Source organism: Chironomus tepperi, unplaced genomic scaffold (assembly GCF_022539635.2).
Source record: "Chironomus tepperi strain 1889 unplaced genomic scaffold, CSIRO-AGI_Ctep_v1 contig_359, whole genome shotgun sequence".
NCBI lineage: Eukaryota > Metazoa > Arthropoda > Insecta > Diptera > Chironomidae > Chironomus > Chironomus tepperi.
In genome coordinates this window covers 3,679,873-3,690,780 of record NW_027226481.1, presented here as the reverse complement: position 1 = coordinate 3,690,780, position 10,908 = coordinate 3,679,873, and the positions used below count along the sequence as shown (strand labels likewise).

The 10,908-nt window shown below is 31.6% G+C and overlaps 2 protein-coding genes and 1 long non-coding RNA gene across 3 annotated transcripts in view; 2 read left to right on the top strand and 1 right to left on the bottom strand.

The window, feature by feature from the left end:
* Window positions 1–922: 922 nt before the first annotated feature.
* Window positions 923–1,731, top strand: LOC139094987 (uncharacterized). The gene has a single exon (XM_070646225.1). It carries the CDS (start codon window positions 944–946, stop codon window positions 1,571–1,573), a length of 630 nt encoding a protein of 209 aa, XP_070502326.1. The 5' UTR covers window positions 923–943; the 3' UTR covers window positions 1,574–1,731.
* Window positions 1,732–5,840: 4,109 nt separating this feature from the next.
* LOC139094859 (golgin subfamily A member 6-like protein 1) lies at window positions 5,841–8,564 on the top strand. The gene is made up of 3 exons (XM_070646068.1): window positions 5,841–6,054; window positions 7,709–8,219; window positions 8,309–8,564. Exons 1-3 carry the CDS (start codon window positions 6,049–6,051, stop codon window positions 8,458–8,460), a joined length of 669 nt encoding a protein of 222 aa, XP_070502169.1. The 5' UTR covers window positions 5,841–6,048; the 3' UTR covers window positions 8,461–8,564.
* A 686-nt stretch (window positions 8,565–9,250) lies between these two features.
* LOC139094887 (uncharacterized) overlaps window positions 9,251–10,908 on the bottom strand; it is a 10,121-nt gene continuing 8,463 nt past the window's right edge. Inside the window, exon 2 of the long non-coding RNA XR_011544803.1 lies at window positions 9,251–10,513. This is a non-coding gene — a long non-coding RNA (uncharacterized lncRNA). The remainder of the gene's footprint in view (window positions 10,514–10,908) is intronic.

Genomic DNA, 10,908 nt, shown 5'->3' with positions numbered 1-10,908 from the left:
ATTAAGTTGTCCTGAACGGTCTGCGTCAAATAACCGTTAATGACTTAAAATCGACAAGACAATAATTTGACGATCATTGATGAATTAACAATGGCATCATCATGAAATGAATCTCGGGTAGATTATCTTATCATCTATTTTGAGGATTTTGGTTGGAATTAAAGGAGATTTCTGAATATTCTGGTTGATGATTTACTGCTTTGGCCATTATTGTCATAAGAATTGTAATTAATCATCGATTTTTGATTTCTTGGAATTTTGCTAGATCCACCTTGCTAGTGTTAGCATGTGCCATTGAAATTCGCAGGAATTTTACTCATTTATTTTACTTAAATCCCAAAAAACAATGCTTTAATTAATTAAGAATCGAAAATAATCCCCAAAAAATCCAACAGATTAAACGCAGAGAAGCTGTTCAGTTCTTCCAAGAAAAAAAAAATCTTTTAGGCAACACGCAGTGACTTTTATTCAAGGACACGTGTGATGACTACAAAACAAACCTCTAAACCCACAAAAAGCACATAAAATGCAGCATATCATAAAAATTAATGTTTTCCTTATTATAAATTAAATTGCATCCCAAATAATTAAAATTGCATTGAATTCGTGTGTCATTCAACTACAAAAAGTAATAAACTCGGTCAATGTCAATGAGAAGTACAAAAAAAAGCATTTAATGCACGATATACAAAATATGTCCATGCTGAACTACTGAAAAGAAAACTAATATTAATGAAAATATCAAAATTGGACATTCTTACCGATTTAAAGAATGCCAATTGAATAATCAAGTAGCCAAATTTGTATAAATGAATATGATTCGTGATAATTGTCTTAGTTTGTGCGTGATCGGGATGTTGACCAATGAGTCTAGTATAAAAGCAGGTGCGAGGGTGTTGATAAGACATCAATCAGCTATCAATCATCAAACAATTCACACATAATGAACGCTTTCAAGACAATTGTATTACTTGCATGTGTCGCAGCATGTGTTGTAGCCGAGCCACCAAGAAGACGTTCAAATTTCAAAAGTTTTAAATTTGCACGACAAGAAGTTGACGAATCTGGAAGTACACCCGAGGAGCAACCAATAGCCGATGATAAGCCAGGTTATAGCTATGCACCACCACCAGAATCTCAACGTTTGAGACTGCCATCGAAAGTACGAGTTTCATTGTTTGCTCGACAAGAAGAGGCACCACCAAGCAACGGGTACAACTATCCAAAACCTGATAGTACTTATGGACCACCAACCGAAACAACCGAAGAATCCGAACCAGAAGTAACTACACCAAATCCTGAATATGGAGTACCAGCCGAGGAAACCACAACTGCTCAACCTGAGGAATCAACTGATCAACATGAAGAAGCCACAACCACAAATCCACAGGCTGAACAATTGAAAAATGTCCGAGCAGCACAATTACGTCGTCAAAAAGTGAAATCACAAAAGTTTGTAATTACCAACCAGCAACAACAATTACAACGTGTACAACAAGCACAACCAATTTTCTATTTCCAATATCCAGTACCAACTGACTTTGAACAGCAATATGTTTACATTTTCAAATAGGAAAATTCTCCAATTTGACATATCGTAAAATCGACTGCAGTTTCATTAGCAAAAAAATAAATGTTTTCGTGCTCAAGAGACGGATGGGATGTATATGTATGCATTGTATTATTGATGAAGAAATAAAATTTGTATATATTTTATGTTGCAAAATTCAATTTTAAAACTTGTTTATTTTTATCTGTCATTGATTGATGATTTTTCGTATGTCTATTCCATGTTGAGAAAGTGTGGTTTTTGTTACAATTAGTGAATTTTCATAGTTATTTGCATGTGCCTTGTGTGATATTTTGTAATATGTTGTGGACTCAACATTCGAGTAGTCAAACGATGGTTGGATGTTTAATACTTTGATTTTTCGGATATTTTTGTGTGTGTTTTCAATAGAGATGTCAATACAAATACCCAAATACCCAAATATTTGGGTTATTTCGCACTATTTGGGGTACCCAAATATTTGGGTGTAAACACAAATAAATTTGGGTCTTCTTAAGATTATCACTTTTTAGGTACTCAAAATAAAATTTTCCATAAAATTTCTGATTTTCTTTGAAATTTGTAGTGTCAATTTTTTGACAATTTAAATTTTATCTCATATTTTGATATATTAAGCCAAATGAACCTTTAAATGATGAATTTATGAAAAAGGCCAATCTTAAAGCTAGCTTTAAGACATTTATGTTGAATAAAAGTTATATTTTGGCTATATAAGGCTCATAATGGCTTATAAGAAAGTATAGTAAAGTTGCATAATTTCAGCTTTATCATTATCAAAATCCTAACAAACAATCATACCGATTGTAAAAAGAATTAATATTTATAAAGAAAAAAAAATAAAAAATTTATTTAAGAATCTACTGTCATTGCCTCATCTTTAGTAGGTGCAAAATCGGTACAAAGTGGGTACATCTTCAGTGGATACAAGAATTGAAATATTTACTAGATTGACTCTTTTAGCTCATTATTTTAATTAAACTAAGCGGTAAATGACTTTCGTAATGATGTAAACAAAAGCTCAGCTGTTATTTGAGACAAATTTGAAAATAATTATTCTGGAAATTGTCCTTAGACCTACTTTTAAGACCAAAATTTTTTTTAAAATATTTGTACAAATATTTGGGGTTTAATATTTGGGTATTTGGGTATTTGTACAAATAGTAAAAACCCAAATAATTGACATCTCTAGTTTTCAAGCATGATTTTGTGTATGTGTGATAAAATCTGATAAATGGATAGTGGCTTTGAGGTTGTTTTGAATTTTATTTCGTGTTCTTACATTGGATGTATTCTTACGTTTACGTGTTTTGATGAATAATGGTTGGGGATTTTGATGGAAACTTGTGATTATAGGACTGAATTGAGAAGGTTTTAATGTCTGCTCTTTTTAATTCAGTTATGTTGAGATTTAGAAGTCTAACTAAGTTAGGAGAATATGAAGATATGTGTAAACAATAGCAGAGATACCCGAGTGGAACAGGCTGTGATAGAGCCAGCTTCAGGCGACTCTTGTCGAAGGTCATGGATCACAACTGCTCTGTACGACCAGCGAAGTAAGTAAGTAAGTAACAGGCTGTGACAGAGACTGCGTTTGGTCAACCATGTGTTTAGTAATGAGCATGACATTTGTGGAGATTGACAGAATTTGTCGACTTTATAACTAGACCGACCTTACGACTAATTGCAGTCAATTCCACTTGGGAACCGATTTGTGCTATTCAGGTTAGGTAAAAATGATCGAAACTAACCTAAAGCTTTCAAAATTTGGTTTTTTAATCATTCATAGATCCTAAAATTTAAAGCTATATCTTCCTCCATTTCAGCAACATCAAACTTAATCAGTCACTTTATTATCCATAAAAATTACACCAAAAAATATACAATTTAATATATAAATTACTATTAATTCATCTTTTCAACAGCTGGACGATGATTGCTGCTAATCCCCTTACATCATCACACCATTATCTCTTGTTTCCAAAAAAAAAAATTGCCAGATTTATTAACATTTTACACTCATAGCACTTTATTAATTGAATTATTAATTAAAAATTTGTTTTATTGACGTCCTTCGGATGCTCTCTCTAGGCTTAAGCCTGAATATTTTATTTAATCATCAAAAGTAATGATCAATCACATGTGATATAATGTACAGTTCGAATAATAATAGCCTTTTAGATGGATGATGGGATTACTAGATAGATATGGACTGGACAGCTCAATGCAAAATGACAAAGAATTAAGTAATTGATAAATTAGGTATTGTGGATGTCACAGCTTAATTCATGAAATTTATATATTTACATTTTGGGTGAATTAATAGAGAAATAATCTGTTGGATATAATGGATGGTGTATTGGTTAAATAATTTTCGATAGAATTGATGAATATTGGAGATTCTTGCGAGATATGATTATATAGTTGAATTGCTATTGTGGCTTGTTTTTAATTAATGTTTAGTATTTAATAAGCTAGTGTATAATGTGGCGATGCTTTTATAAAAATTATATGAACATGCCGTAACTGAGGAAAGTGTCGAAAAATTCAGCATTTGTGAATGATTCATTCGATTCTTAAGAATTTTGAATCTGTGTCGCAAGCTTAAATTGTTAAATTGACCGAACAACACACTGTGCTCGTTATGGCACCGCTACTTCGTTGGAGTAACGGTAAGATGCGAAGTTGCTCTGACGTCATCGTGACGGCGTATTTCGATCCATCTTTACAGTGTAAAATCTCGAACATTCATTCCAATAACCTACAACAAAATGTACAGAAAATCACCAACAAACCCATTCATACTTGATAAATTTCTAATTCCCATTCTTACCCATCTCTCCTTACTACTTACAACTTTTTTTTTTATTTGTTTTTTTTTCTACTTCTTTCTACACACAAATATTGTATAGACAACCACAAATTTGATTATCAAGTTTGAAATGTGATGCGAATAATTTATGAAGTGAGTCGCGATAAATTTTCTTCTTATTTCACTCGCTGAGTAAGTAAAAATTCCCCAAAAAAGCTAATTAACTTAGCTTTAAATTCAAATTTTTTTGGTATAAGAAATTCCACTAAATAATTTTTGTGGTGTTTGTATTCATTTATTGTAAGTTATTGTTTTGTGGGGATTGTGCTGATGTTATGTCAACTGTTTTAAATAAGTTTTGTTACAGTTATGATTAAATGGACCTTCTATGTCCTAATTTAAGGTTACAAAAGTGGACAATAACTCGTAAGTGCTGGATAACATATTACGTAACGCTCTTAGGATAGGAAAGGCTGCAATTTTGTTATGGAAAGACAATGGAAGTCAATATTGAGCTACGTAACGCATGAAATGCCCCTAAGAATATTTTAAGGAAAGCAAAAAAAATTTGATTAATTTATTTTCGTGAAATATTTTCCAGAAATGTCTCAAATATTTTTCGATGAGAACGTTTGAAGAATTCGAAATTTTGAAGAATTATTCGAAGCATCATTTTACATAGTTATTGTTATAGGAATCTAAAGAAATGTGATGTAATTAAGAATTTTAAAATGAATTTTCTGTTTGATTCTGGAGTATGAGGTATCGGCTGCTTAGCATCTAAGTACTTACTCGAGTTATGCTCTTTAATTTACACTAATTTGAAGCTAGTTCGTTGTGGAAGCTATATGGTTGCCTGGTAAAGGCAGCTTCCATTTGATGCTAATAAATAAGCTTTAGCAGTGCATTTAAAGCTCTATTTCGAAGCCTTCATCATTAATGTCACTCGAGTAAACTACATAAGTCCATATTCATACCCATAATTATTCCAAATCCACTCAAAATGATCCAATCAATTGCAAAGTTTTATGCTAAATAAATTCATTATTGACAGTCGGCATATAAAAGAGAACAAAAACTAGCTGACGAGAGATTGATTGAGTATAAATTTTAATTTATTTTCTTGTCTCTCGAATCCAACAAATAATGAAAAAAGAATGATGAATTTCAGCATTCATGTTAACGATTGTTTTGTGCCTATAATTAGCTATAACGCCTATTTATTGTTGCCTGAGTCTCTATCCATACAGATATTTATTTATATTTTCTCTCTTTCTCATTAGCAATATTCAAAATCAAACAGGTGTCGGGTCAGGTTCACACGTCGCGCGCTAAAATCGCAACAGCAACAACAACAAATAAAATAAAAAATACAGCAACAAAAATCTCCAAATCTAGAGTCAGTTTCGTTTTATGATTCTCGCTACAGTTGATCATACATGCCAGTATCTTTTCAGCATTCGAAACAGTTTCAAGCTCATAAGAATTTTTTTATTATTTTACGTTCCTTATTTTTTGTCTTTGTTTGAAGTTAATTATTCGAGACTGAGTGGATTAAGTTTTAAGTTTTTTTAATTGGAATTCCAAGATTTTGTGTTTGAATTTAGTGATATTAAATTGAGATTTAGTCTGTAACATTTGTGGAAGGATCAATTTTGCTGTTTTTAAGATGAAAGTATGAAATCATTGACAAATTTAGTGAATTTTTCAAAAATTTAATTTATAATTGCTGAAATTTGATTTACTTAAGTCTAGTAATTGTAAAATCCTTCCATTTGGGACAACACAACATTCAACTTTATTGACTGAAAGCTTAAAATGGTTCTGAATTCGTAACAATATCAAAATGTGCTTAGTTTTCATATACATTTGACTTAGTTTGGATCAAATTCTACCAAATGTTGGATTATAGCCACACATGTGCCTCAAACTTTTGACTCAAACAATCATGAGAGTAGTCAGACTCTGAGTAAATTCAGCCTCAATATCTGAACTCTTCTTTCCCACAGAAACAACCCAAAAAACTGCTCAAAAGTTCAATAATCCTCCAAAATTAATTCCTTTATCACATCGATTAAGCAATCAATAAATTTAAAATTAATTTCCATAAGAAACTGTATAAATCTTATAATCTGACACACAAAATATTCAGTTACAATATTTATCTTTAATCTATCGTTTTGAGTATCAACAAAAAAAGTTTCAATTAGCACATAATTAATCACCGTTGCAAAATAAAGAGTTTTTGCCTTCCTTATTTTCTTGATTAATTAACAATGAAAGACTTGAGTCGTCTGTGCTAATAAATCAGTGAATATATTTGGTATGCCAATTAAATGTATATTAACATTTTGAATTTACGTTACTGTTTGTTGCCAATATGTGTATCAATAATAATGGCATGAAATTAATTGAGAAATAAGATCCGTATCTTGGATTGTTTATTTATTTTATTGTGTGACATTTTCGAGAGAGGACAGTGACATTTCTTGTGTATGGATTTATATTTCATCTTTAATGAATGTGTAAAGGATTTTGGACCAAAATAATGATTCGGAAATGATATTTGTTAATTAATATATGTGGAAGATGTGAAGGAATTGGGTCATGAGGAATGTGTCATTGACCTGATTGATGTTTGGGTGTTTAATAGGTTTATAGAGTTGTTCTGATTCGTCGTGACATTTAGAAGTCTTAAGAGGGAGATGAATAATCCCTAATGACCGCTTCCGGTCCTTTTAGATACATAATAACCCTCCCGAATAGCACAAGTCAGTTAATCGGCTCGAATTGCGGAATTAGGCTGGCATGACTCTACTATGGTGCAAGATTTGAATTAAATCAGTCACCAAATCAGAGTCACGTTGGTTTATATTCAAATTTCGGATATTTCAACCACATTGTGCTATTCAAGACCACAAATGAGAAATAAAACTCCTTAATAAAGCCTTAATTGTGTAATCACAAAGCTTTGTCAAGTTCAAAAGTCAAACTTAAAAACTAATTTTCAAAAATACCTTTATTCCCAAAATTACAAAAGCAGCATCAATCGGCAACAAAACATTTAAATCATCAAAAAAATACACATGCCATAAGTTAATTGGACACATCCATATACTTCACAGAGATTATCTTGTATTTCTAATTTACTAAATTAGCAAATCACATTACGCGGCTATTCATCTATTAAAATCATACTCAGCTATTGTGATTCACTGCAGATTATTGTACCTTTTAATTAATGACTATACCCTGTCATTTTTTACGGCATGCTTAATACTTGTTAATTTAATTTTTAGCTAATCATAGTTAATTTTATTTTTTTCTAGATTTTTCTGCATCTCATCATTTGCGTCACAGTCATTGCCTCTTTTGTCGCAGCAAAGCCGGTAGAAACCGAGACAATAAAAAATGAGGAAGAATCTGACGTGATTGTTACTGAAACGTATGTCGAAAGTACAGAAAAGCCAGAAGAATTGAGTGATGACGTGAATATTGTGACTGAAAAGTATGAAGAATTGACTGAGGAAGCACCAAAATCAAATGACGACATTAAAGAGCAACCAGAGAGCATTGAAAAATCACCACAAGAAATTACAGACAACAAAAAATCTGACAAATTAGAGGACAAAGTTTCAGTCCCAGAGGAGAAATTAGAGAAGCCGGAAGACAAAGTTGAGGAACCACAAGAAAAAGTCGAAGAATCAGAAGCTACAAAAGACAAAGTCATTGAACAAGAGGAAAAATCTGTGGAGGGAACAACTGAAAAAGATGAAGAAACGACAGAAAACAGTGAAGATGCAGACCAGACAACACAAAGTGACAAAGATCAAGTGCCAGGTGAGATTTTCCATCATCTTCAATCAAAATTTTTCTTTCTTTCTTTTTGTTTTCTTTGTATTTTATCATAATGTATTTTCGTCAAACAGAAAGAACAGCTAAACTGGATGATGATGATGATGATGACATAAAGTTGAAAACATCAGAAATTCACTCCGTCTACTATGTATCGTCTAAGGTTAATGGCAGATTTGGAAAGAGTGTGAGATCATACAAGCCTGATGAGTTTGAGAACATGTAAAGTTTAAGGTGTGGATACTATAGAGGAAGATGATTTGATTTATAATACTTTTGTGACATTTTTGATTGGTAAAGAATCAATAAATTTTTAATTTTAAAAAAGAACAGTTAAACAGTTTTTTGAATAACTGAGCCTTTAACAAGAATTCAGAGCTTGATGTCGAGCTTATTAATGTCGACCTGACTCAATTCATATCAATCTAATTGTTCTCAATTCAACTCGATTTGACATCGATTTGGAAATATATTTAGAACGAATTGTCAAATGGAAATCGAGTCAGATTGTAGCCCGATTGGTTCTTACTCAAAGGTTGACTATGACAAAGCGGTAGCTACGGCTCTTAATTGAAAAATTAGATCGTTGTCGTTAAATGAGGGCTAAATGACTGCAACTTGGTTCTAGGTCTATTGCCATCTCGTTGGCTTAGTAATTTTAATAAGTGCCGACCAAACCGACTCAACTTGACTTCAAGCTCTGAATTTACAAAACCTAACGTTAATATCCCATTAAAAGTCAACAGTCATTTCTGCTTAAAATCAAAAATATTTTACCCATCACAATAATAATAATAATAACTTGCGGATTGGTGCCAACACCAATAATCCCGTCAAGAATCAAGCGAACAAAGAGTCAAAAAATCGATAATAAAATGTAACTTTTATAGAGGATCATCAACATTAAACATTATTATAATCATAGTGAGATATAGCCACGCGCCATAATACTGTAAAGATGAAGAAACATTCTGAGTCATTCTCATCATTTGACTTGAAGCATTCAAAAAGCCATAAAAAATTAAATAATTTTTATTTATTCACAAACTTAATTCTTTTTTTTTTGTTAGCTTCTTCTTTTGTTGCTGATGGGAAGATAATGCCAGATTTTATGGAGGATATTTGAGTTAGTTTAATGAATTGTTCTGAAAATTTCATTTTATTGCTATTTTTATAAGAGATTTTGCTTGTGACCTAGTTAAGGCTAGGATATTCTCGAGAATGTTTTGCCAATTTCCATGGGACATTACCAGCCGACATGACGCTCATCCAGGATCTCATACAGGATTCAAAAGGATTTTACCAAATCTAATGAAGTCAGAGTAACACTGGCCTACAGCCAGAGCCTGGACTTGGATTCTCGGACATTTGTACCCTGGTGCCTTCCAGGAACAATCCTCGTCCTTGCCTTAACCATCCAATAATAAGAATTTCAATCCTAAACCTCCAATCCCCTGAAAATTCTGACAAAATCATCACCAGGCATCCATCTTCAAGTTATTTTTGGAACGAGAGACAAAAGAAATTATCAAGCATATAAATTTTGTTTTTAATCCTCACGAGGAATTCTGTTGTTGCTTCTTATTTTCTTTTTTAAAACTTCTTTCAAACTTTTATGATTGTCTTTCATGAAGATTCACAATTTGAGCTTTAAGATTTTTATTTTTTCAGAGAACTTCTAGAATTTTGAATGTCTTTTGTATGACTTGCTGGATGATTTTGTGGAATTTCTGCTTGACCTTTGACTTGTTTTGGTAAGTAACGGTGTTGTGATGTATGAGTGAAATGTTGAAATCTTCAAAACAATTGAGTTTTTGGGTGAGTTTATTGACATTTGAAGTTGTTTGTTGTAAAGTAATTTCAAAGTTTATGGTTGAATTTTTAATGACTCATGGGGATATATTGTGTATATAGCTTAGTTTTATTGTTGAAATTAAGAATTTTCTTTAAAAATTGGTTGACATTTAGCAAGTTTTTAAAACAAATCTTCAAAATGTCATCAAAATCAGTTTTATTTCAGGTCAAATTTAGGTGTCAATCCTCAAAATCGTACAAAACTTCTGCTAATATTTCCCAACGTAGGGTTGTAGCTAAAAACGAGGGAAGGGCTCTTTGAGAGTATAATTCAACCTCCAAGTGTTGGGTAGATTTCGATCTGTGTCGATTTCAAGCTTTGCAGTTGAATAATCGTTTGTACAATTCAAACATTTTTTGGCTACACCCCTGCTCCGTCCTCTTTGTAGTTCCACTTTTCATAAGATAAGTTTTATGCAAAACTTCTAAAACATCAAAAAAGAGAAATTTTTCTTATTAAATGAACTTAAAAGAGCAAATATTTTTGATATAAACATTCAAAAGCTTTTATCCTTTGCTTATTTCATCCACAATACGTATGCAATGTCTAAATATCAACATAAAAATTAAATAACGCGAGTTCACAAAAAAATGCAAAAATTTTCCTTTTTTCATAAATGAGAAAAAAAATTAATAGAAACTGGAATGAGGAATTTCTTTTGTTATGATTTCATCGTTTGTGCAAATAATATGCAAATTATCTTCAATGAAAGAAATGAAATTTCTCCCTGTTTTTCTTTTTTTTTTTGATGCATAAAACATAAGATATGATAAAAAAAGAAAATAAAAATATTATTATTCAAATTTTAGTGGAAACGAT